The following is a 26,727-nucleotide window of genomic DNA, read 5'->3' as shown; positions in this document are numbered from 1 at the left end:
CGCGCGCGGGCCCGGCTGCCTCGGCTTCCGGCGGCGCGGCGGCCCACTTCCGCTTGTGCCCGAGCCGCGCCGGGCCGGCTTCCTCTCCCCGCCCTCCTGCCCCGGCGGCGGCGGCGGCGCGGCGGACACAAACACACCCAGGCCTCGGGAACACAGGCGCTTTATTGTGGGGCCGGGGAGGGGGCAGGGCCAGCCCGCACCGCTGGGGACCCGCAGCGTGGACAGCCGAAGCTCTGCTCTCCCCAACCCCGGCGCGTTCCCCAGGGGCAGCGCCCCCGAGGCCCAAAGAAATCTAGGGGCCCCAGGAAGGAAGGGGGGAAATCGAGAGAAGGGAGTTTAAATAGCGGACACGAGACACGGGGGGGCCCCCCCAATCTTTGGAACTGGAACGGAGTGTCCTAACGGACCATGTACTCTTTGCGCTTGTTGAGGCGGACTTGGCAGAAGGAGAAGCCTCCGAGCAGGAGGTAGAGGCCGGCGGCGATGAAGCAGTTGTAGCTCACTTGTTCATAAAGCTGATAGATCTTCTGAGGACCACTCCTGGAGGGTGACAGGAATTGTGAAGCCAGCTCCCGGGCCTCCCCAGCCCTCACTGCCCCCAGGACGCTCCGAGTTCACCCTCCGTTCCCCGCCACCGCTCCACACTCTCAGGGGCCCAGGTCTCCGGCCTCTGGCCCCGAGAAATCCTTCCCATTCCCTGCAACTCACTCAGAAAAATCCTCCTCAGTTACGGGTACATCCTCAATGAGCACGGCAGAATGGACGTTGAAGAAGATCCCAAGAAGGACCTGGGGGAAGAACCGGAGGGTGAGGGGCGGGCGGCTTCAGCCCCTCCTCCGGAATCCGCCTGGAGCCGCCCTCCAGCTGTCACAGCGCCAGTCCGGCAGACCCGGCCGTCGGCCGGGCGCGCTCGGGCGAAACCAGAACCGGCCACCTAACACCCGCGCAGGGCCGGGCCGGGGACCCGGCCCCGCGGCTCCCCCAGCCGCCTTCCTCTCCCGGAGGGGCGTCGCTATCACGCGCCGGGCTTGTCCGGCCCGTTCCGGAGCCCAGGAGCGCATCGGGGCAGGCGGCCCCGTTACCAGGCTCTCGCGTCCCGGGACCAGCCCCCCGGCCCTCTCACTGTCCCCAGGCCCGAGCCCGTGCCGCTGCCAGGCGCGTCGGCTTTGCCCTCAGCTCTCACACCCTCCCCGCCTCCCCTTCTCCCCCAGGTCGCTTCCCGCGAGCCCCCCAAAACGTCCTCACGTCCCGCCCCAAGACCTCCAGCCCTCCCCTGGCTGGCCGCCGCGGGTTCTGCGCACCCCCTGCAGCTGCTCACCAGCATGATCACCCCCCAGACGCTGAGGACGATGCCGCAGGCGGCCAGCTTGGGCCCGCAACACAGGAGAGAAGCCATGGGGAAGCTGGAGCGGGGCGCGGGGCGCGGGGCCCGGACAAGCGACGCACGGCCGGGGAGCCTTAACCAAGCCGGAATGGAAGCCGGGGCCCCCGGGAGGGAGGGCGGAGCGAGGCCGGGACACGAAGAGAGCCCAAAGAGCGGGGGGCACGGAAGAGACTCCGAGCGCCGGGCACGGGCCTACCCCGCACAGCGCAACGGCACGGAAAGTCGTCGTGAAGGGCGAGGCAGCGCGTGAAATCTGCCGCAACTCCAGCTCCCACAAAGTCCGAGTTTATCGAATTTGGGGGCAAATACGAATCTTCCCCCCCTCTTTCTTCCGCCCGCTGTGGTACGGTCCTCGGGGAAGGCCAGAACGAGAAGGGAGGGCTCGTCACGTGACCGGACCGCTTCGGAGTCACGTGATGCCGAAGGCGTGCCTCCCCACTCCCCTGGTCTAGCCGACAGCGAGTGGATGTCTGGATTCCCAGCTAGAAGCACTTTATTAAGAAATCGGGGTAGTTTCCCTTATCCCTTAACTGAGAGGATGCCAGGGAAAAGCCTTGCCCCGCGGGCCTAGTCAGGCTGTGCATCTCATCACAATGAGACTCACTTCCACCTTTGGCTTTCTTTGCAATGGGATGTAAGGCCTAGGGAATGGGGACAATAGTATATGTTTTCAAGTTTGCCAAGCGGGCCTCCTGAAATTTCAGCAGAAAAGGGCAGGGGGAGCGTAGGAAGGAAGATCCAAGAGCCTGAGAGATGCCGAGGGAAAGATCCCCCCTGCCCCCCATAACAGGAACTAGGAAGAGCATCTTTGGACCATTTCTCAAAGTTGTTCTCCAACCCCAGGAATCATTGTGTTCCTGTGACCAAAGCAACAGAGTGGGAGTCATCAGAAAAGCAATTAAAATCAATGAAAAGATGTCATATGCTTCATCTTGAGAGTCATTTCCAGCCCCCTTTTTTGGTAGAAACGAAATTTAGGTCTAGAGAGGTTGTGGTTTGTCCATTGTAACAGTATTGATGTCAGGGTTAAAATTTGAACCTAGTTCTCTAAATTGAATGCTCTTTCCACTACCCTACATTTTTCTTCCTACTGAACCATCATATACCCACACCTGGAATACTGTATTCAATTCTGGCTCATGAACCTATAAGGTAGAACAGATTTGGAGCTGGTTCAGAGAAAGCCAAATGTAGCTGTAGTGCATAAAGGGCTGGACAGGTAATCAGTAGATCTAGGTTCCAATGATCCTTTGCTGTGTGACTTTGGGTAATTTGATTCATATTTACAAGTCTCAGTTTATTCATCTGTCAATCATGATAATACTGTTTATACTAATTATCAAATAGGATTCTTATGAAGTAAACACTTTAAAAGCCTTAAAGCATTTTAAGTTATTGATGGATTAATTTGGAAGAGTTTGTGTGCGAACAGACTAAAAGGTTTAGTGTTTTGTTATTGGACAGTCAGAATAGTGCAGTAGAAAAAGCAAGGTTGTTCTGGAAGCCAGTTTTCAAGCTCTAGTTTCACTTCTGATACTACCTTGGTAACAGAGAATAGAATAAATGATTTAGCCTCTTAGTTTGCATATGAAATACAGAAATGGTACATGTTTTATTGATCTTAGGCTTTTGACAATCACACGATAATGGGTATCCAATGCTCTGGATAATTTTAAAGTGTTTTAAAAGTAAGTTGTTACTCATTTTGGAAAGATGAAGACAGGAGCTGACTGATGTTTGTTAATTATGGTATACCAGAACTATAAGGTATCCTCATGAATCTTGAAAGAGGCAAATTTATAACAAAAAGAAGGGCATAAAATCAGTTACCCTTGGTGGTGATATGGAGTAATGATAGAAACAGCTTTAAGAGAAATTTATTATATTCATTGGTAGCAGACATTAATGGCTATTTGGAGAACTACTTTAATCTTTTTACCGAGGAAAGATGACCCCTGGATGGTGCAGTGAAAGTTAGTATTAGTCTGTGACTTTATGTCAGCATTGCAGTTATTTTGTCTCCTGAGTAACATCGGTTGTGAAGACTTAGAGTATATGGATATGTCTATTTATTCATTGCAGATTATGACAAAGGGACAATGAAAGGGCACAGAAGCAGTGAGGTGGTATAGCTGGAACTGTTAGTATGGGAAATAAGAAAATTGGAACCTTCCTATCTGGTTATACTGGGAGGTTTCCCATACTTGGGCAGAATGAAACGAGAGGGCTGCCTACTCTGGGGGAGAGTCAAAGGGAAGAATACATTTAATACCAGTTCCAGGAACACTAATACCAGAGAATGAGAAATATATATATGGGGAGTGGGAGAAGAGTGTTGCCAAGGAGCTGAATGTGAACCAATGACTCATGACAGTGGAGTGTGATATTAAGCATGAGTTACTAGATGAAGAAAGACTTCAATTGTGTGTGTGTTGTGTGTGTGAATGTGAGGTAGGTCAGATGTGGGAACAGAGCCTCAAGTTTCTGATTTTGGTATTTGTAGATATGAAAATAGAAGGACTAATGTTAGGGAAATGGGAGTTTTCCTCGGTCCAATCAGAGTAGTGGTCAACCAGATGTTGAGCTTAGATGGTAATACTGTTCTCTATCTGGCTTGGCCTAAGGTATTCATAGGGCAGGTCCAGGCCTTCATTACGGGCCACAATCTCTCTTTCCAAAGTGTCTAAATCTTCCTGTAAACGAATCAGCACAGCCTTGGGCCCAGGTCCTGAGAAGTATTGCTCCTTGTGCTGACCCAGGGGTACCTGAGACAGAGAAGAGAGTTATCCCACAATCACAAATTTCAGTTCTGCAGACCCCCAGCTGTCAATTTTGCCCAGCTACCCTGGACCCTGTTCCCTCTGTTGACCCTGGCTCTCACCATGTCTGGCTGAAACCGACCCAGGTGCCATGCAATAGTCATCTGGAGACAGGCCTGATGGACATTGGGCAGTGTGGCCATCACCATCTCTAATGTTACATCCTTTGTGGTAGGTGGTGGCTGCCTCATAGTGCATGGAGCATTAGGGACCCAGGCATACCAGTCCAGCTGTGGTTAGGAGGAACAGTGAAATCACTCAAGTAAGGGATATGAGTCCTTAGTTCCCTTCGTACACACTCAGGGATTCAGATATGAAAATTACTTTACCTGTCCCTGATTAATGCCTGAATGTTGAGCTGTGCATGTGAAGATACACATGGTGACAAAGTGGCAGAGCTCAGCACGGGACTGGAAGAAGACAGGAAACCCTGGAAGAAAGAAAAGTTTATAGAAGAAACAGAAGACTCAGGGAAAGGTAAGGGCTGGTCTCCTCACTATGGGGCCAACATCCTTGGAATGTGTGGTCTCAAGAAAATTTTGGCTCTTAGAAGTTGTATGATCAAAAGTATTATTTCTCTTTCACTTTTAAAGGTAATCCACTCACAGAACAATCACAGTATTGGACTAATTCCCTTACATCATGAGTTTAGATACAAAGTTTAGAATTGCACATGGATTGTGTGAAGTGGCCTTCAGCAGGTAGGGGGTAGGAGAAAAAAGTTTCCCTGTATTGGAGAAGCCAGAGGATTAGAGGTGAGGAAGGCGCAATTTAGTCTTTGATGAGAGAAATGTCTCCAAAGATAAGTTGGAGGATGGGATCCTAAGACTATTTACTAGCAACAGAACCCTGCTGCTGCTTTGTGCTGCCATTTACCTTATGGAAAATTCTTGGTGCCTTGTGTTTGTGGACTGGTGTTCTTTGTGTTTCAGTGTTTGTTGTTTGTAAATATCTGGGATGTAGGGAGATGGGTCTGAAATTATCTTAGATGGGAACATAAAGGAAATGGAGCTTTAGACAGGGTTTTATTTTTTTATTTTTTTGCTAGGCCTTGGGGTTAAGCGACTTGCCCAACGTCATACAGCTAAGTAAATATTAAGTGTCTGAGGTCATATTTGAACTGAGGTCCTCCTGACTCCAGGGTGGTGCTCTATCCACTTCATCAGAAAACTGCCCCATAGAGAGGGTTTTAAAGAGGTATGTAGAAAAAGTTTAGCAAAAAGCAGAAATGATTTTTCAGTTTGGAAGATGTCATATATCTTACCTCGTTCCTGGGCTCCACACAGCCCAGTCTCAGTGATCTCTCGGCACCAGGCCTGTAGCTCAGGGTCATTTTGTACAACCTCATCTTCTGAATAATGGAGATGGACTATTCCTTGCACATATCTGCTTCCCGAGAAAGAAAGAAGTCAAGGAAAACCAGCTAAGGGGGACAGGTGGGACTTCACCAAGAATCATAGAGTTTGGAGGAAATAACATCCTTTTCACCCTAAACTAATGAAAAATCCTTTCTATATTATATTGCCAAAAAGTTATTATTCACCTTCATTTGAAGATCACCAATGAGGGGAAACAAACTACCTCTTAGGTATTTCATTACCATTTTCATTACCATTAGCTTTATATGTTAAAGCTGCTTCTCTTTACATCATAAGAAATAGGTCTTCCTTTTCTACCACTTTCCTCATTTGCTCCTAGTGCTGCCCGTCGAGGCACAGAACAAATCTAGTGTCTCTTCATATGCTGGACTTTAAGTGATTGAAAATTTCCTATTCCTCTCAAGTCTTCTGCCATCTCTTCCCTTTTGGACTGTTGGGACCTTTGTCCTTCTCCAGTCCCACAACATCTCTTCAATTCTCCTGAACTTTCATACATTATTAACATTAGTTTAGCAATAGGATTGATTCTCCTACTTTCTCCTTGTGGGTTTTTCAACCCTTTTCATCATTTTTTCTTTCTAATCCAAAGATCATTTTTCTTGGCTAAGAAAACACTTGTGTACTTTTGCTTTCATTCTATTATCAAACTATCAATCAGAGCAGTAGTCCTATCTCCCCTTTAGTTCTTTTTTTTTGCCCCAACATAAATTAGAAAACCTTTTGTTGTCTTTAACATTCATCATCATAGTAAGGTAATTCTGTGGTTGACACTATTCTTATAGAATTATTCTACTCTTTTGTGTTCATCCCCAATTAAGGCTAAGGTTGGCAAAAGAGGCATTAGTTATTTAGACAATTCTCTCTTTTCTTCCTCCTTGCTTTTTTTTTTTTTCCGTTTTCCTTTTTTCAGATGTTCATTTTTGAGAGTTTCCCAGGCTAGCTTTGACCAGAGTTTTAGGTCATGATCTTATTCTGTCCTTTCTCTGAAACTTTTGAAATTTGCCATCCCATTCAGCCAAGTTTGCAGCCCAGATATTATTCCTGGCCTCACCTCTATCTTTCTTACTGCCAAATCTTGTCATTTCTACCTCTGGGACATCTCTTGCATCATTCTTTTTTCCTCATAGAGCCAACACCCCTTTATCACTGTATTGGCCCTTATTACTTCTTACCTGGACTTTTGCAACAACCTCTTAATTGGTTTATTTGCCCCAAGTGTTTCCTCTCTCCAATCTATCCTATACACAGTGGCCAAAGTGATTTACTGGAATGTAGATGTAAACATTTTATTCTCCTGCTTCACTCATTAAAGTCCTGTGGCTCCTTTTTGGTTCAAATATCATTTCTTCTTTAACCTTTACTTTTTATTTGTATTTTTGGATCTTTTACAATTTACATATTTATAAGTATGGCATAGATATAAACAATATTTATGTATTGGGGGTGTATGCTAAATTTTTTTTTTTTTTTTACTGAAACATTTGCATGGTTACAAGAGTTTGCAAGACCAGTGGCTTAAGGTATAAAACCCAGCCCATGAGTAATCAGTATTCTTTGGTGGACTTTTGGGTACGCTTGGAGGAAAGAGATCTAACATTGTGCTTGATATGGAGATGAGGAGATGTTTTGCTTTCGGCTTGGAGCTTAACACGTATCATTTTTTAACCTTTTGCCCTGTTATCCTCTTCCATTTGAATAAAGTATAATTTTCCATAGTGATATTCTTATTATGAATCATAGTTAATAAATCTGATGACAATTTGCAGTCTTGCTTATTATTCATTCTTTGTGCATTTGTGTCATGTGTTTGAGGGATTTATGTTTTTCCCCTCAAGGATTGTTTCTCCTGTGAATTATTGGATGTCTCTTCTGTTATTTTTCCTCCTGTGTTGTAGCTGCACTCTTCCTCACCCCTCCCCCATCCCCTTTCTCTTACCCCATCTCTCTTTTTCTCTCCATTTAGATTGGAAGAGTTACCTAGACAACTTTCTCTGTTTTAATTTAAAGTTTCTTTTTCATAGGTCCTATATCTCATCACTTTGTGACTAAGGACTAGTCATGTACTATTGCTAAGTTTCAATTTCTTCACATATAGTAAAATTCAGTGTTAACTATCGTAACTTCACGGTATTTCTGAAGAAAGTGATTTGAAACTATATTAGGCCATATAATGTGAATTATGATTTTTCCTCCAAAAATGGAGATTATGCAAACAGCTCTAACCCCTCCAATGACCTCCTTTTTCTCATATTCTAAGAACCATCTCATGGCTCTTTCATATATCCTTTCAGACTTGGCTGTCCTGTTTGCCTAATCTAGCTTGTCTAGTTCTCAGTCCTCACTTGCCCTATCACTACTGGAATCCCTTTGCCCATGATCCCCTGTTCCAGTCCATCCCTCCCTTTGGGGCCACCTCCTCACCGGGAGATAATGTCCCAGAGCCGAAGGGCATCATGAGCATAGAGAGCTGATGGAACCCCCAGAAGCCCTCGGTCAGCCAGGTCATCAGGAGGGCAGAGAGATCTATAGGTCAGACAGGCTGTTGCCCTTTGGAGGACATCCAGGTGACCTCCCCCACCAGTGTTCACCACCTGTGTTGGTTGAATGGAAAGTTAGGATGGGATGAATTTAAGGAGGTTGGTAATTTTTTCTTTTTCCTCTCTTTTTCATACCCAATCAGTTGCCAGCCTATTAAGGTACACCTTAGTAATGTCTCTTGTTACTTCTGGTTTGCATTATTGAAATAACCTTCTAACAATTTTCCTGGCTTCCAGGCTCTCCTTTTCTAGATCATCCCTTCCATACTGCCAGAATACTCTAGATAATGCATAGATTTGATGCTGTAATTGCTTTGCCCTCAATCTTTAGTGGCTTCCCATGATTTCAAAATAAAACACAAATTCTTCAGTCTAGCATTCAAGACCCTCCCTAACCAGGCTTCTTACCTTTCTCACTTTATTTCACATTACTTCCCTTCATATCCTGTTTGGATGTTCCAGCTAAACTGTACAGTGTCCCCACGTGTGGAATACCATCTCTTGACATCCATCTATTGAAATTTTTTTCTTCCTTTGAGGTTCAGCTCAGGTGCTACTTCTCCCATGATATTTCCCTTGATATACCCAGGTATAGCCTTCCTTGAATCTTACATTATTGTTTGGCTCCTCCTCTGCACTTAAATCATTTTTAAATTTATAATTATTTGTGTGTATATATATATTTTAGGTTTTTGCAAGGCAAATGGGGTTAAGTCCCTTGCCCAAGGCCACACAGCTAGGTAATTATTAAGTGTCTGAGAATGGATTTGAACCCAGGTACTCCTAACTCCAGGGCCGGTGCTTTATCCACTGCGCCACCTAGCTGCCCCATGTGTATATTTTTTGTACCTTCTTGTAAACTCATGGAGAACAGAGATTGATTTTTATCCACATAATCATAGTGTCTTGTGAATACTAGGTGCCTAATAAATGTTTAATTGGATTAAAAATAGGACAGTTTAGGATATTGATTTGAGATTTGGGGAGGGAGGAGTCTTCATGGGTTCCTAAGGATTTTAAAAAAAAGGACTTGGAGTGGAGGTCCATATTTTTCTCTGACCTCCCTTCATTCTTCTAATTCATGAGCAGTACCCCTACCCATTCATACCTGATCAAAAATTCCCCCATCAGAGATGAGCTTGGTCCGGGCACGAGTGTTAATCTCCAGTGTGTAGCGGAGATGAGGCATTAGGAGCTATGAAAAAGAACAGGTGGAAATAAGAGAGGGGAAAGCTTCTTGAGGAGCATTATGAAGTTGATGGACAGATTACATAATTTCTATGGGGTGAGATCAGATCTAGGGGCAAAAAGATTAAAAAATGATGACCTCTTGAGTTCTTTCAAGGATAAGAAACTTGTATGAGATGGAAAGTTTAGATATTTGTGGTTGGTTGTTTTATAGGAGTAAGAGAGGAAAAACAACAGCCAAGGTATGAAAGTGGAGCTGAACATATCATATTTGGGGAAGATCAAACTGATTGGAGGAAAGGATTTGTCTGTGAGGCTAAATTATGGATTACCATGGTGGGGAGTAGGAGTCATTCATCATAATGTTTTGAGTAAGAAATATATCACCTGATATATTTTGAGGAAATATAAGATTTAAATTCATTTGCATACTCTCTTCTGACTGGCTCGAAGTCTTTATTCTTATTTTCTTCACATCTTGGAAGTCTTTTTTTTCTTGGTTCATTGAGGAATTGTTTACCATGTATATCTGATATCTCTTTCTGTGTTGCCTTCCATTAATACCTCCTCTACTTCTTACCCCAAAATTGTGGAGACCCTACAAAGTTCTGTCATCCTCTCCAGGTCTTTTACAGTTAATCATATTTTCATGGCTTGGCAATCAACTCTGTGTTATACAAATTTACATATTCAGCTAGGACCTTTCACTGGGTCACCACTGCTATATTTCTAGTCTCTCTCGTCTTGAATGTCATACAATGAACTCCAGGATAACTTATCTAAAGCCATACATATCATATCAGCTCTTCAGTTTCCGTCATTTATGCAAGCCCAAAAGATATTATCCCTGACTCCTTACTCTTTCTAGTTCTAAGTTGAATTTTCCATTTTAATATCCTCGATTATGCTTTCCCTTCTCACTGCCACTCCATTCCTGTACTATTGCAATCTATTTTTTTCAATGTCTCCATTCTGTCTTCATTTCATTCTTAGAATTCATTCTTCATTTCATAGCTTAATCTTTTTTAAAAATACACATTTTCATTCACCAAAGTCCTTCAAGATCTCCACAAATCTGGTCCCCAGATACCTTAAGAGCCCCTCACTTCTGCCTAACAAATTCTCCAATTCAGGTATCCTGGTCTACACACTTTTACCCCACCTATGTCATGTTTGTTCCTCTCTCTATTAGAAGGATAAAAAGAAGGGGAAAGCAAGTGAAAGAGAGGGAAAGAAGAAAAAGTGGAGATCAGGGAAGTAAGAGACTGAAGGAGAAGGAGATGTTAGAAAGATTGAACATCTAATTCATTACATTTGTATGTATGTCATGAACCTCACAAAGAGGCCACATACATAATTTCTTAATCCTTCAGAGATTGTTATCAATGCTAAGCACACAATATATGCTTATTACACAGAGTGTTCACATTACTATAGTCTAGAACTTTAGAATATAAGAAATAGAAAACCCATTTCACAAAGGAGGAAATTAAGGCCCAGAGAAGTAAAATGACTTGTTACTAAAGCTGCCTCCAAGGATTCTTTGCTTGCATGCTTAATTGGTGTAAAGGAAACCTACATGAATATTACCCTCTAATTGGATGTGGCAGTCCTTTCCCTTAGGTTCACAGAGGTAGTATATGAAGGGTAGCTAGCTGTAAGGTGGGTACCTTGAAGATGGGGTGCATCCCTGGGAGGCACCTCATGGTGGCCACAGCAAACACTTCAGCCATCAAATGGGTCTTCAGCAGATGTGCTTGCAGCTCATGCAGCTGGAAGTCAGAATTTCTGACCCAGGCCTTGGCCAGGAGCCAGGTGAGGGAGGGATCTGAGGGTAAGAAGAGTGGTGGGACTGGAGAGTCAGAGCAGGGAGGCTGGAGCTGGAGGACAAAAGAATCAATACAATCATACATCTATAACTAGAAGGGACCTTAGAGACCCAGGGGACATTAATTGACTTGCCCATCAACAGACAGGTAGTGAAGGTGAACCCAGAGCTTCAAATCTGGTCACTTTTTTTTATATTGATCTACATGGATAGAGCATTAGATCCCTGGATTTTTGAAAGGAAGAGGAGATGATGCAGAGCAGAGGTTTGGTGATCCTTGTCCTAGGAAATGAGTTGGTGGGAAGGCAGTGGGATGAAAGAAGCGGGGAATAAGGGAGCTGAGTAGAAGGAATAACTGGATTCTCTCACCTGGATGGCCATAGGTAGCAGCTTCCCATCAGGTTCCATCTTTAACATAACCAGGGGGGCAGCCAGATGTTGCCTCTCCCCCTGTATCACATTGGCCTGGATTCCAGCCAGCAGGGAAAAGTCAGCTTCAAACAGGCAACCCTCCTGGGAGAATATATTAGCCTGAGACCAAGGTTCAAAGCTTAATGTGGAAAAACAATTTTAATACCAGAGATAGTTAAAGGATTAATATAAAGGACTGAGAGAAATTCAGATTCTTAACTTGACCCAGATCCACAGAATATGAAATCTAGAAAGGCATCTTGGAGAACATCTAGTTTCAGCCCCCTCATTTTACAGTGGAGGAACCTGAGGCCCAGAGAAGTGAAATGACTTGTTCAGGGTCACATGGCTACTAGAGCAAAGCAAAGGTTAGAAAATGAATCTTCTGACTCCAGAGCCCTTTCCATTTATATGACTCTGAGACAAACTAAGGGCCCCTTTGTTTCGATGGCTTTGTTCTCTCTTCTAATTTCCTATACCCAGTATATCCCTAAACTATTTAGTTTCTTTGGAGTCAGGAGGACTTGAGTTCAAATTTGACCTCAGACACTTAATAATTACCTAGCTGTGTGACCTTGGGCAAATCACTTAACCTCAATTGCTTTGCCAAAAAAAAAACCCCAAATTATTTAGCTTCTCTCTCTGGCACAATCTTTTCCCTCCCCAAGCAAACCTTCTACCACTTCCTTCTTTTCTTACTTCCAAACCAGAGAGAGGTTTTTCTTCTTCCCTATAGTTTCCCTCCTCTCAACCTTTACAAATTCTAAAATCTCCCACCTCCTCCAGGAACTTTCTTTAAATTGTTTAATCTCTTGACTCCCTTCTCTCTCCATTTTCTTTGTGTTCTAAAATACATTTCGAGAGACTTCATTTGTTAATCTGATCTTGTCTCCACCTGTTTTCTCTTTTTTTCTGTCTTGTTTATCTTATTATACTCCAAGTGCTCCAGAAAAAGAATAGTAGGTTCATTTTACTCTTATGCTTCTTTTGTGTTTTACATTCTCTCAAGATTACCTCCAAATGAGGTGATGAAGGATGGTAATGAGTTACTACTATTGACCACCTCTTTTACAGCTGAGAAAAATTATTTTCTCATTATACTGTATAAAGGACCACACATGACCTTTTTGCCCAGTCTCTCATGGACATTTCGGATCTTGCTCCAAAATTTGCTCCACCATAATATCTAGTTGGACATGTTATTATAACTCTACCATTGTTCAGTTTAAGTAGGATTGGGTAGAGATTAGACATTTTTTGTGTAGATTTTAGGAGGAGGAATGATCTGGGAGTGCTGATGAGATCAAAGTCAAGTAATCTAGCGCCTCACTAGGAAAAAACCCACCTTCCATTCTAATATTCATTCTCTCATTAATTGTTAACCAATCAGAATTGGTTCAAGCATTTAGGGACCTCCATGCCAGAGTTTTTGGTTATCATGAGAAGCCACTGTCCTTATTTTATTGGTTATTTTCTAGCCTAATTAATAAATTCAATGTTAATTACTTGGAAACTCTATCTCTTAGACTTTTCATTCATGTCACAATTATACTCTTTTGATTGATTACTGTTTTTTCCAGGATCTTGTTAGTGTTACTTCATTTTTCAAAACAAGTTATACTTATGGAATTTCACCCTATTCCTTTTTTTCAAATCTCAAGCTATGTGTTGGGTAAGTGTATATTAAAAATAATCTAACGGGATCCCTGGGAACTTTATAACTTCCATATTGTCAGCGAGAAGCCAAGGAAGAAGAAAGGATTGGAGTAGAAAGGAGAGGAGGTACCTGGAGCTTTTTTTCCAGCTGGGCCTGAAGTCCTTCTGTCCCTGGAGGAATTACAAGTCGAGTGGGAAGTAAGGTGGACCTTCTCAGCAATGTGGGATTGACACCATTGAGGAACTGGTAGCCAAAAAAGTCATCATCCTTCCAGGACTGGCGTACCCTCTCTGGGAGCAGAGGGCAGAGATCAGAGCATCCCAGGGGCCTCTATGCTCAGACTCTTCTCAGACTCCTAAACATTTGAATTCCGCCCCCCTCCCCAGATGCCAAGGACACCCTCAGAAGAGAGACCTGAAATGAGTTATCTCTAGGGAAAATTCTAGATAAGAGATGGTCAGTGGAAAGACAGCAGTGATAAAGTATTTAGGGGCAGTTAGGTGTTAGAGATATGAGAAGGAATGCACAGATGGGGCATTGGAGAGGATGGGGCTCTACTGGAAAGTTATGGGGCTGTTACTGACTGGCCAGGGCACTCTTTTGGCCCCAGAAGATTTGGTCAAAATCTTCCAAGCTATTCCAGGAACTCAGGAGAGTATACAGACGTTTTAGGGCAATTTCCGTCATTCTGTAATAAGGATTAAAAGAAGTAAGTGGGGCATTAAGTGCTCGAATGCTCCTTCCAGGCCCCATATCTGCCATTGTGCCTCCCATCTTGAACCCCAGTTTATGCCCTCTTGTTTCATTCTTACCCTGCAACCAATGTTCCCTCAAAGTCAATCTTCTTCTCCCCATGGAATCTCACATCCAGGGGCAGGTCTTTCTCTGATGCTGCAGCCACTGACAAGGGCAGCCCTTTCTTCCAGGTGGCCCAGCTGGAAGTCCATGGAATCAGAAGTTAGTAGGTCAGGGAAGGGTTAAAAATCATGGGTTAGTGGAGATTAGGGGCCACTAAAGGATCAAGGGTCAGAGTGGAAATAAGGTAGGGCCCAAGAGTCAGAGCTTAAGTTACTGAGAGATCAGAGGTCAGGGACATCACCGATAGAGTGTCCTTCTCTCCTTCAGCTCTTCTTCTTGGTGTTTCTGAAACAGGCCTTGGACATCATTTCTCATCATCCAAGCTGGGGAAGCATAGGGACAAGGTCTCACTTATCTGCTCCATTTCCATGTGTGTGCTTTCAAGGTGCTCTCCCTGACCCCAGCTTACCAATTTTGAGTCTTATCCCCATTTTCTGTTCCTCTCTGACTCCATGTCAACTTTTTCTCACCTGCTGCCCTATTTAGAGCAGGTTTCCTTTTCTTCTCTGTCTCCACCCTAAACCTCCTATCCCTCTCTCTTTATGCCTTCCCTAGTTCTGGATGGTATGTTTTCTGTCCCTGTCCAACCCTCACTCTCTCCCACACCTCTTGTTCCCCAAAATCACATTCTTCACATTTTCTACTTTATATTTCTTGAAAAATGATTAGTCTTGAGGAAAAGCAAGTGCAGTGTGGGAAGCTAGGATTGGGAATTCTCTGACAGAATATTGTCATTTATCTTGGTTATTAACTCCATAGAAACATACTCTGTTCATTCTCTTCCTCATGTCCAGCTCCCTCTGCTTCTTACCTCTTACACTCTTGGAGTACTCTGCCTTCCTTATGCTTTCCTCTGCCTTCTTTCTTATTCTTTTTTTTCAACCATTCCCTCCTATTCTTTCACTTTAACCCCAACAACATCCCACCTTTAGGCAAGTTACATACCTTTAATGCCTCTCAGTTTCTTTTTCTTTTTCTTTTTAACAAGGCAATGGGGTTAAGTGACTTGCCCAAGGTCACACAGCTAGGTAATTATTAAGTATCTGAGGCTGGATTTGAACTCAGGTTCTCCTGACTCCAGGACCAGGGCTCTATTCACTGTGCCACCGAGCTCCTCTCAGTTTCTTTTTCTTTGAAATGAGGGTATTAATTTGGAGAACCCCTAAGCTTCCTTCCAGCCCTAAGTCTTCTGCCCTCTCCTTGCCCCAGACTCCACCCTTCTCACCAGTGGCCTCAGGCAGGCAGATGATGCTGTCTCCTTGCACCCACCGGTAACAGGGGAACACTATCTCCTTCTCTTCCTCCATGTTCTTCCCCAATACCCAAACAGTTATATGATTGCAGAACCAGGCATCCTCCAGCAGAAGGTGGATTTTACGAAGCTTCACAAACTGGAGGGGACCCAGGTCTTCTGAGACTTCAACTTCAAAATCCTCCAGCTAGGGTACAGGTGGAGGGGAAGGTAGAATCAGGAGGTAGAGAAGTATAATCATAGCTCACAAAGTGAAGTATTTTTATAGATTGTATGAATGAAGACCTGAAGCTCCAGAGGTAAAGGGACTTGCCCAGTGTCATGAGATTTGGTAAAATTTGGACCTAGGTCTCTTGACTTCAAGCCACTCTGTTTTTGTATAAGATCAATTGAAAAGCTTTTATTGTCTATTATCTACTATGCAACCCAGAGCCCAGGTCTCTTATCTGGGGGTCACTGTTAGATAAGAATGTGAGGAATGAACTTACTTTTCAAGTACACTGTTAAATCTTGGAAGTAATCAAGTACAGTTTCCTCCTCACAACATGTATGATCTTGGGCCTCAGACTCCTCATTTTTAAAGTGAAAGGAGATTAATTAGATGATCATATTATAAATTCACAGTAGGTATTTAATACTTTTGGTCAAGTGAATTAAATATCCAAGTTTCTTTCTGTCTTATATTCTTTGTACCCTTTAGAATGTCATTATGGATGCTAAAGGATTAAACTTAGGCTAAGTAATTAGGATCAAAAAAATTAAAACTTTTAAAATATTTCTTTAAGTAACAGATGTTTATGAAAAATGGTTAGTCTTGGGGAAAAACAAGTACAGTAAGGAGAGGCAAGATTGGGAAGCCTAAGGAGCATATGGCATTGGAGCTCAGTCTTGATGGATGAGTAATATTTCAACATTCTAAATGGAATCTGAGAGATAGACCAGATAACTTCTAAGATACATTCTAGAGATAATATTCTGTGAGTTACATACCTCAAAAACATCTTATAAATAGTAAATTTTAGAACATTTTATAACTATTAGCCCCTAGAAAACAGCTTTTCAAACTTGCCAAGGGACAGTGAGATCAGCCATTAAAGAGAATGACATTCCTATATCTGGGAATAAATGTAATAGAATAGTATTGTGCTATAAAAAACGATGTAGTCTTAGAGAAACTTGGGAAGACTTGTATGGACTGATGCAGAGTAAAGTGATCAGAAGCAGAACAGTAAACAACAAAAACATTGTAACAAAAATAATTTTAACCAACTATCATTTCAGATAACTCATTATTTGTTTGATTCAAAATTCAGATTAAGATTCATGTATTGGACATTACCAATTTAGGACTTGGTTTGCTTGACTTAATTTTTTTTTTAATGGAGGGGGAAGAAGGATGGAGGGAGAAAAAATAATTTTTTGTTTATTAAAACTAATTTTTAAAAATTCTAAGAAGAACAAGGGGGAAAGGGGCAATGGGAACATATCATATTTCCATAGTGCTTTTCAGAATTCCTCTATAACAAGCTTGGTTGGTATGTAGAACAGTCATCCTCATTTTACAAAGAGGGAAAACTGTTTTCCAGAAAGGTTGACGTGATTTGGCCACCCAAGAAGAGTAGGGGCTTCTTAACTCAGATCCTCTGACTCTTTTAAGTGTTGCATTGTTCCTACAGATTCCTCCCCCATCCCTTACCCTTAAACCTTTTGGTCCCTTAGAAAATGGTCTCTGGACATTCCAGACGGCCTTACTTACTATGCCCTTCAATTCCATTGGCCTAGAACGGCAGATTTCCAGGTGTCCCTTATGCTCCGACTTCATCATGTTCCTGTCCTCCAAGGATCATCATGGCAGTAAAACTAAAAACCCTCAAGTCCAGAGGCCTTTCCTGATCCTCTCTCAGCTGTCTGGGTCTGGCATTCCGCCTACCCAGCTCCCGGACCTCCCCTCCTGATCCTCAGCCCCTCACTGACCTGTCCCCGAGCTGGCCGCAGCCTCAGCCCCAGTTCTGCCTCTGCACGCAGCCCGGCCAGCCACAGCTGCACCTGGTTGTTGGACCCCGAGAAGGCAAAGTTCCCGGTGGCTACGCGGACCCGGTAGCGACCCATCCTGTCTGGAGACTGGCTGCTTTGAGAAGAGTAACGGGAAAGCTGCTGGGAGCCCTGCCCACTGCTGTCCAGTGAGTCTCCTCTGTGAGGACTCCAGCCTTTTAGTGAAGAAGCCCTTCCCACACCCGCCTATATACCTACACTGACCCCACCCTTCTCTCCTGGAGCTTCCATTTCCCCACCCCAGCCACAGGCCTGGACTTGCCATGGAAAATGGGCGGGGAGGAGGGGAGGAGAATGTCTGAGGTTTCTTTTGAGGTGATTAGGACTGCCTGGATGGGAAATATAAGAGGCTTGGTAATCAGCAACAGGAAACTTGCCTTTTTTTGTTTTGGGGGGATGTGGGTAGCCGATAGACAATCTGAAGGATGCCAAAAAAAAAAAAAAGAAAATATCCTCAATTTCTTTAAGCAGGACTAATTTCAGGAATCCCAAACAATATATACATACATAGGTATATATGTTTATATGCATGTATGTATATAATTTTAAAAGATGATTTTCTGAGTATGATATGTCCCTTTCCAGCCAATACAGCTGTTTTACTAAACAACTTTCTTTTCTAGAGTTTTAACATGTTCCTAAGTGCTTTCTTCATGTAAATAGTAGTATACTCATTTTATAGAAGAGGCAACTGAGACCCAGAGATTCTATTTTTTTTTAGGTTTTTTTTTTTGCAAGGCTTGCCCAAGGCCACACAGCTAGATAATTATTAAGTGTCTGAGGCCAGATTTGAACTCAGGTACTCCTGACTCCAGGGCTGGTGCTCTATCCACTACTCCACCTAGCTGCCCCCCAAAAGTGTTGGTTTTTTGTTTGTTTTTTTAGATTTTTCAATGGGGTTAAGTGGCTTGCCCAAGGCCATAAGGCTAGGTAATTATTAAGTGTCTGAAGCCGAATTCGAACTCAGGTACTCCTGACTCCAGGGCTGGTGCTCTATTCACTACGCCAACTAGCCAACCCTGACTCAGAGGTTCTAAATGACAGGTCTAAAATCACATGATTACTAGTGACTGACCAAACTTCCGTGTTTGTTTCAGTGCAACAAAAACTTAATTTATCTTTCCCTTGCTTCGAACATGGAAGCTTTTTTAGAGAAGGCTACAAGATTGCTTAGGGAATGGACTAGAGGTCCAGAACTTAAAAAGAGAGTTTAAGGGGAGTCCTAGTGAGGTTGAGAAAGTGTGCATAGAAGACTCTGGGCAGGCTCAGGAGGTGATCCTCTCCACTCACTTTTCCATTGGACTTGGCTGCAAGGATTCCTAGGCTTTACTGAATATTCTTCTCTATGATGTTTTTCTGGGGGAAACAGTGCCCCAGAGCTGAGAAGCACACTTTGTGCTGTGCCAGATAGAATAAGTATATCAGTCTAAAAGACTAGCAAAGAAGTTCTCTTAGATTTAGAGCTGGAAGCAACCTTAAGCTTCCTTCTGATCCAACTCCTCTCTCCTGCCTCATCCTGAATTGGTCCAGTCAGTCCCTCCCCATTTCCTAGAAGAAACTCAGACTCAGAGAGGGAACTTGGCCAAGGTCACAAAAGTATTGTCAGAATGGAGCTTAGATTTCAATTATAGCATTTTTCAGTAAATGTTAAGTATCAAAAACTATAGTAAACACTGGAACTATAAAAAGTTCAAGAGCTCATAATCTAATGACAGAAACATATGTACATGCAAACTATATACAGGATAAACAGGATATAATTAACAGAATGAAAGCACTAAGATTAAGAGTGGTTAGGAAAGACTTCCTATAGAAGATAGTATTTTATTGGGACTTAAAGGAATCCAGGAGATGGGAGGGAGAACATTTCAAGCCTCAGGAACAGCCAGAGAAAATGCCTGGAGGTTAGAGATGGAGTACAATATTTTGCTCACGGAACAGCAAGGATGCCAGTGTCGCTAGATCAAAAAGAATGTGGTGGAGAATATGGTGAAAAAGACTGAAAATATGGGAGGGAGGGACTGAAGTAAGATCTCATTGCCAAATAGGTAGTTTTGTATTTGATCCTGGAAATAATAATCATTGGAGTTTATGGAGTGAGGGTCTTAGGATGGGGATTGGGAGATGACATGGCTGGACCTGAGCTTTAGGTAATTCACCTTACCATGACTGAACTTGGATGCCTAGCGAGTATGTAGAGTGGTGGTCACCATTTCCAGTCTCACATCATTTGTTCTGGGGAGAGGAATACGCAGGAGCATTGGGATCCCAGATATATATTTCCAATTGGAAGGAGGGAACAAAAAGAAGAATCTCTGAATTCACTCAGTACCAAATAATGTGGTCTCTCAGTTTCCTTTCTGGCACCACTGACTTTCCATCCCAGTCCATGAGCAAGTCCCCTTCCTAGCCGGACAACTGGACAAATGAAAATGCACAGGTCATAAAGTAGCAGAGCTCCATTCCTGGAATGGAGGAATAGGATGTATAGAGACAGGAAGAGAAGACTGAAGGGGTGGTAGCGGGCATATAGAGAGAGCAACCTGTTGAAGTTTTGGGTGTGTTCTGGGTTCTTTGGGTTTGTAGGAAGCAGTGGAGACATAATGGGGGAGTTGCAATGTAGGGAAATATTGGAAAGTGTCTAGGCTTCTTTAAATTTTTTTTTATTTTTAATTTATAGAATAAAGCAAACTTTTTCATGACAGTCTACCCCAAAGGATAACTGCAAATTTATTAGGTATAACTGTATGTTCCTTTTAAATATATAAAAAATTATCACAAAAATTTCATTTTCCCCATTTTTTCTTTTCTTCCCCTTCTGTTTTAGAGATGGTTACCATGAGATACATATACAGATATACATATGAATGTATGTATATATGTACACACAAATATCTTAATAAAGGTATTCTGAGGAAAGCATTGGAAGCACTTCTAGCTCCCACAATCTGGATAATACAAATCTTTTCCCCCACGAATATAGTATTTTCACACAAGAACTAATAAGATTGGGTGTAAGGGGGTTTTCACTTCAGTGAATGCTCAAGAGTCAGGTGATTTGGAAGGTATACCTGCAGGACTCTGCAGTCTAGCAAGCAGTTCAAGGTACATTTTGGGGGGAATATCACCCTAATTTCCCTCATCTTTTAACTGGGAAAATGCCTAGAATGCTAGACTGTCTTAGACTGGGATAGAATCTGGCAGTGTATCTATGTTATTAGGATATGGGAATGAGACCCATTTCCACCTTTTGTTTTGGGTGAGATATGATATAAGACTTGGTTATCTTATTGGGATGATAGCATATATGTTTTCCGATCTCTCAAGTGGACCTTCTGAAATTTCAGAAGGTGGTGGGGGGCAGTGGATCTTTTCTTCCTTCTTTTTCATTAACAGGAACTAGGAATAGCATCTTCAGGACATTTATCAAAGTTAAGTTCCAAGTTCCAGGAGTCAGTGTTCTTCTGTGATGCAGGAGTAGGAGTAATCAGAAAAACAAATAAAATCAATGAGGAGTCATGCCTTATAGCTGTAAGGGCCATCTACTTCCAACCTTTTTATTTTTCCAGAATGGAAATATAGGCCCCAGAGAGGCTGTGGTTTTTCTACTGAAGCATAGGTGGTGTCTAAGTCAGGATTTAAATTAAATGCTCTTTAAATTAAATGTTCTTTCCTCTCCCCTACATTTTCCTTCCTACAAAAGCATCATGTGCCTACACCAGAATTTACAATTGTCCTCATGAGTTTATGGAAAAATAGAACATACCTGAAGATGATATAGAAAAAAGCAAAGGGTACCTGTAGGGGAAAGAATGGAGAGTTCATCAGTATACTTGAATTAATTCCTTTCCTCATATTTATTCTTTACTGTGTAACTTAGGATAATTACTTCCTGGAGCTAGAATGTCTTCATTTGTCAATGATGATAGAAATATTTATATCACCAACTAGAAAGAATTGTGGTACATGACTTTATAAACCTCAAAGTATTGTGAGATATTGACAAATTGCAGAAGCTTTTGTGTAATCAGACTAAAAATTTTAGTGTCCCTGCATAATCAGATTGGTATAGTGAAAAAACAATGTAAATTTAAAATCCATAATCATGACTTCAAATCTTTCTTCTTTTAGTTCTTGGCTGGAATATATAATATAACTTACTTGGCTTCTGAGTCTGTTCACATCTAAAATACCCTTAATAATAATAATAATAATAATAATAATAATAATAATAATAATAATAAACATTCATATAGATATATATTTACCTCTATGAAATTGCTCATTGTCTCAGACAGAAAAGAGCTGATGGAGGAAGGGAGAAAACCTGGGACTCAAAAAATTTAAAAAGGAATGTTAAAAATCATCTTTACATATAATTGGAAAAGAATAAAAGACATAATTTATTTTTGTGTCATTGGGGGAATATAATAATAAAAAATAATGTTTGTTTTCCTTTCTCTGATTTGGAAGGATCACAAGATAATGAACATAAATTGCTCTAAAATCTTAAAGTGTTTCAAAAGTAAGTTAACATTCTGGAAAGAAGACAGGATCTGATTGAAGTTGTGAATTGTGGCATACCAGAGTTACAAGGGAATCCCTATGAAATTTGAAAGAGGCAAGTTTGGAGTACAATCAACAGTATGGAACAAATTAGCCTTGATAGTTTTATAGAATGATGAGAGATAAAAGATTTAGTTATACTCAAAGAGGTTGTTCATGCATCCAACTTTTTTTTAATTTTTAAATTTTCATCCAATTCTTTCTGAGCCCATTTGGGACTTTCTTGGCAGAAATATTAGTTGTTTGCCATTTTCTCCTTCATTTCATTTTACAGACGAGAAAATGCGGCAAATAGGGTTAAGTGATTTGTCCAGGGTCACACAATAGGTAGGTTGCCGGGGCCAGTCTTATTTTACCCTTATGCCTGGCAGTATCAACAGCGCCACCTCGTGACCCCAGCGTAAACTAGCCAAATCTATCACCCCTGCTCCCACGGCGTTCTGCCGTCTCCCTGCCCCCAGCCGCAGCTCCCCAAATCCGCTCCCACGATGTCTACTAAACGCTTTCTAGTCCAGGCCTAAAAGGGCTTTCGCAATTGATTCGCTCCATTGTCCACGCAGATCTTAACAGGGCCCACACGAGGAGGCAAGCACCCGCGCGGGACGGGCCGTGCATGCCGGGCTTCGGGTGGAGCCTGGCTTCCAGGGGACCCCATCGGAGCTGGGGGGTCCTCGCTGGGCCTGAGCGGGGCGGGAGGGCTAGCGGGGACGGGCCGGAGCGGAGCCCAGAGCAGGGCATGGGGCGGAGCTCCCCCCAAAGGCGCATCCCGGGGGCCCGGGAGGAGCAGGCACCAATGAGGGGCGGGCACGACACTGGGAAGGAGACCTAGGGAGTCCCGGGCTGGGCAAAGGCAAAGCTTGAAACAGGGACGGGCCGAGCCTAGAGTACTGGAGACCGGCCCTTCCCAGAGAACGTGCAAGTGAAGGGATGCCGAGAGCAATCACAGGATTCCTAGCCCTCTTGGGGTCCAGGGGAAAAAACGAATCTTCCCACGAATTTGGTATGGTCCACGGGAAGGATGACATTGGGAAAGGGGAGGGGGGAATCTGCACCTGACGGAGCATCTAAAGCATCCTTTGTCCCCAAAAGTGAGCCTGCCAGCCTCCGGAATCTTTTGGACGTCTTCCTGGGTTCCCTTAACTGGGAGAAAGCCCAGGTTGTGGATTGTCTTGGATTGGGGCATGATCTGGTGGTAGTTTATCTTATTCGGAGACAGGAATGAAACCCATTTCCACCTTTGGCTTTGGGTGGCATGTATTGTAAGACCTGGCTGTTCGGTGGCCATGATAGCATAAATGTTTTGTCAACCTTAATTATTTTGGGCTAAACATGGAATAACCAAAATGTTAGGTTATAAATGAAGTTTTAACCTCTAAGATTTAGCTAGAAACCTATAGGTGGAAGATATTAAAGATAATTACCAAGAGCTTAATGAGGAAAAAGTATTTGTAGAAATCACACAGTCATATCACACTCGATACAATTCTGGCAGTCAACCAATCAGGTTATCCATTAGCACATAAAGGTTCATTACTTTATGATTCTCTTACCCATCCCTAAGGTCTGTTTAATATGAGAACTGACAAAGATCTAATTAGTAGCAGGACTACTGTCTCTTATTCTGACTTTATATTTTATGTTATCAGACATATAAAAGAATGGCTATTTCTCCCTTTTCAAAAATGAAGTAAGAATTTAACTTTTTATGGTGATAACCAGATCAGTTTCCTGCCTTCTCAGGATAGTCTTTGTCTAATTGTTGACAGAACTGTGAAAGTCAAACTTGTAGGGCAGCTAGGTGGTCCAGTGGATAGAACACCAGAACTGATGTTAGGGTCAGATTTGAGCCTAGATTTCTGAATTCTAAATTGAATGCATTTTTTACTACTCTATACTTTTCTCCCTACAAAACCATCATATACCCATACCTGAAATCCTATATACAATTCTGGCTCATGAACTTATGTAGTAGAACAAATCTGGAGCTGGTACAGAGAAAGTCAAATGTAGCTGTAATATAAAGAGTGTTGGACAGGTAGTCAGTTGACCTGGGTTCCATTCATCCTTTATTGTATGACTTTGGGTAGTTTGATTCACCTTTATAAGTTTCAGTTTCCTCATCTGTCAATGATGATAATACTATTTCTCCTTCCTTATTAATAAGACATCTTTAAAATTTCTTGTAGCATTATAAGTTATTAAAGGATTAGTTTGGAAGAGCTTTTGGAAGAACAGATTAACAGGTTTAGTGTTTATAATTCAAGAGTCAGCATAGTTCAGGCCCTGGGTGATACTAGATGAATGATATAAGTCACTTAGCCTCAGAATCTGTGTACCCATGTGTAAAATATTAACTTTATCTAAGGATCACAAGATGATATACATGAATTGCCCTGAAAATCTTAAAAGAGCACTAAAAGTAAACTGTTACTCATTCTGAAAAAATGAAGATAGGAAATGACTGGTTTTTGAATTATGCCGGAACTACAGGGTATCTTCATGAAGCTTGGAAGAGTCAGACTTGCCCCCCAAATAAAGGCATAAACCTTATCATTAGTGGTGGAACAGAATGATGACGATAAAGCTTCAAAAGAGGTTTAGTTATATTCATGGATTACAGACCTTTAAGGCTAGTTGGAGAGCTAACCTTTTGAGCCAGGAAAGATGACTCTGCTCTTGTATTTCTTTTTGTTAACAGGGAAAAATATTATTCTGTGGACCTGTGTCTCTTGCAATAGTAAAGGAAAGCAATGGTATTGGAGGGAGGATTAGAAGAGGAGGCGCTGGACCAGCCATTTTCAAGGAAAGGAGATGGCAAGGAGAAAGGTTATACTGAAGTGAAGGCAAGGACCATTTTCAGCTCCCACAAAGTCCTGTTTTCCAGGTTTCAACGGAAAATAGAAATCCTTTTTCTTTCCAAGAAGATAATCCACCTGAGGGTCAAATGAGAACACCTTGGGCATTCACATGACTGATCATATATAAATCATTTGACCTGTCCCTCACCCCTTCAGTTGAGGAATTCAGGGAAGGGTCTTACCCTACTGTGGAGAAGGGCTATTTTCACCTTTGGCTTTGAGTGGGATGTAGTGTAGGCCTAGTTGTTTGAGCACATGTTTTCATTTCTACCAAGAAGGCCTTCTGAAATTTCAGAAGAAGGATGTGTGTAGGAAAATCTAGGGACTGATGGAATTCTTCTTTCCTCTTGTTTGATTTAATTATGAACTAGGAAGAGCATCTTCAGACCAATTCAGACCAAACCCCTGGAGTCAATATGCTTCTGTGGCCCAAAGAAAGCCTGAGAATTATCAGGAAAGCAATTAAAGTCAATTAGAGAATGTCACATAGTTCCTTTAAAGCTGAAACACCATTATAGTCAAACACTTTCTTTTTCCAGAGAGAAAACTTGAGCCCAGAAAAGTTGTAATTTGTCCACTGTTATACAAGTGGTGTCTGAAGACAAGATTTGAATCTAGTTCTCTAACTTATCTTTCTACTACCCTATACTTTCCTTCCTGCAAAAGCATCATGTGCCGAGTAGAAGTCTATATTAAATTCATGCTCATGAATTTATGGAAAATGGGATAATTTGGAGATGGTAATAGGAAAAGCCAAATGTAGCTATAGTGGGAAGATGTCTGGACAGGTGATCAGAGTTCCATTCCTAATTCTGATCCCTTACTATGTGATTTTGAGTCATTTGGTTTACTTCTAGAAACTTCGCTTTTTGTATCTGTCAGGGACAGATTTCACAAAGTAGTTTGAAAGACAATACTTCATAAGTCTTAAGGTTTTATATAAAAATGAAAATTATTGAATTGGGTTAAAGTGACCAGACTAAAAGTTTATAGTTGAACATTGGAGAGTGAGAATTGTTTTATTGGAAGAAGCTGAACTTGGATTTCAGAGTCTAGGATTCAAAACCTGTCTCTTATTCTTACTAAATGGGTGATTTCAAATAAGTTACTTAGCTTTTTAAGTCACATATGTAAAATAATCATTTATATCAGAGTTGAAAGGATCACATTTAAAAAGTACATAAATTGCTCTGAAATCTCTAAAGAAGCATGTAAAAATGAATTGTTACTTATTCTGGAAAAATTAAAACAGGGTCTGCCTAAAGTTTTCCCAGATTTTGCAAAACTTCAGGTTATCCCCATGAAGCTTGAAAGACACAAATTTGGAACAAGATGAAAGGTGTACACTACATATATATATATATATATATATATATATATATATATATATAGCTATTTAGAAAGTTACTCTAACATTTTGAGCCAGAGAAGATGACTGTGATTTCTCATAGTCTTGATGATATGTATAAAAAAATAAGGTCTCTGACCTTATGTCAGCATTGCAAATATTTTGTTCTTTGAGAAATGTAGGTTGAGATGCCTCAAAGTATACGTATTTATTCATTTTATTCATTGAGGGTTGTGGCAGGGGGCAGAGATAAGGTCATAGAGGCAGTGAGGTGATATAGCTAGGGGGACTAGCAATGCTGGGAACAAAGGATTGGAAGCTTCCTATCTGGTTATACATTTCCATCTTTGGGCAAAATAATATTGGAAGAACTACCCCAGGAGCAGAATCGTAGATCATTTTTTTTTCAGGAACACATGTACCAGAGAATAAGAAGCATGTTTGGGGAGTGAGAGATGAATGTTTCCAAGGAACTGAGAATAATATTAAGCATACTTTATATCAGAGGAAGAAGAAAGACTCCTTAGTGAAAGAGTGAGAAAGGGCAGGTAAGTCAGATGTGAGGACAGAACCTAAAATTTATGATTTTT

At 42.1% G+C, this 26,727-nt stretch overlaps 2 protein-coding genes across 2 annotated transcripts; both read right to left on the bottom strand.

Annotated features, from left to right (window-relative positions):
* Positions 1–144: 144 nt before the first annotated feature.
* On the bottom strand, positions 145–1,523 carry RNASEK (ribonuclease K). The gene is made up of 3 exons (XM_074225437.1): positions 1,319–1,523; positions 709–788; positions 145–540 (listed from the first exon to the last, which is right to left on the bottom strand). Exons 1-3 carry the CDS (start codon positions 1,394–1,396, stop codon positions 399–401), a joined length of 300 nt encoding a protein of 99 aa, XP_074081538.1. The 5' UTR covers positions 1,397–1,523; the 3' UTR covers positions 145–398.
* A 1,469-nt stretch (positions 1,524–2,992) lies between these two features.
* LOC141514528 (polyunsaturated fatty acid lipoxygenase ALOX12-like) lies at positions 2,993–17,508 on the bottom strand. The gene is made up of 14 exons (XM_074225432.1): positions 17,288–17,508; positions 15,287–15,500; positions 14,303–14,384; positions 14,016–14,138; positions 13,788–13,891; positions 13,333–13,493; positions 11,505–11,648; positions 10,978–11,187; positions 9,228–9,314; positions 8,004–8,173; positions 5,468–5,589; positions 4,533–4,633; positions 4,266–4,433; positions 2,993–4,149 (listed from the first exon to the last, which is right to left on the bottom strand). The coding sequence occupies exons 1-14, from the start codon at positions 17,420–17,422 to the stop codon at positions 3,970–3,972; spliced, it is 2,001 nt and encodes a 666-aa protein (XP_074081533.1). The 5' UTR covers positions 17,423–17,508; the 3' UTR covers positions 2,993–3,969.
* Between the last annotated feature and the right edge of the window lie 9,219 nt (positions 17,509–26,727).

This window comes from Macrotis lagotis, chromosome 2, assembly GCF_037893015.1.
Source record: "Macrotis lagotis isolate mMagLag1 chromosome 2, bilby.v1.9.chrom.fasta, whole genome shotgun sequence".
NCBI classification, from domain to species: Eukaryota; Metazoa; Chordata; class Mammalia; order Peramelemorphia; family Peramelidae; genus Macrotis; species Macrotis lagotis.
Note: the sequence above shows the minus strand (reverse complement) of the source record. Positions and strands in the feature narration are given on the sequence as shown.

Bases quoted from the DNA above. Each gene is read 5' to 3' on its own strand.
- LOC141514528 (XM_074225432.1), bottom strand. From the start codon at position 17,422: ATGGGTCGCTACCGGGTCCGCGTAGCCACCGGGAACTTTGCCTTCTCG. The intron at 15,501-17,287 runs GTCAGTGAGGGG...CCTGTACCCTAG, and splicing joins TGCGGCCAGCTCGGGGACAG to CTGGAGGATTTTGAAGTTGA. The intron at 4,150-4,265 runs GTGAGAGCCAGG...TCTCTGTCTCAG, and splicing joins GTCGGTTTCAGCCAGACATG to GTACCCCTGGGTCAGCACAA.
- RNASEK (XM_074225437.1), bottom strand. From the start codon at position 1,396: ATGGCTTCTCTCCTGTGTTGCGGGCCCAAGCTGGCCGCCTGCGGCATC. The intron at 789-1,318 runs GTGAGCAGCTGC...TTCTTCCCCCAG, and splicing joins TCTGGGGGGTGATCATGCTG to GTCCTTCTTGGGATCTTCTT. The intron at 541-708 runs GTGAGTTGCAGG...GTCACCCTCCAG, and splicing joins ACTGAGGAGGATTTTTCTGA to GAGTGGTCCTCAGAAGATCT.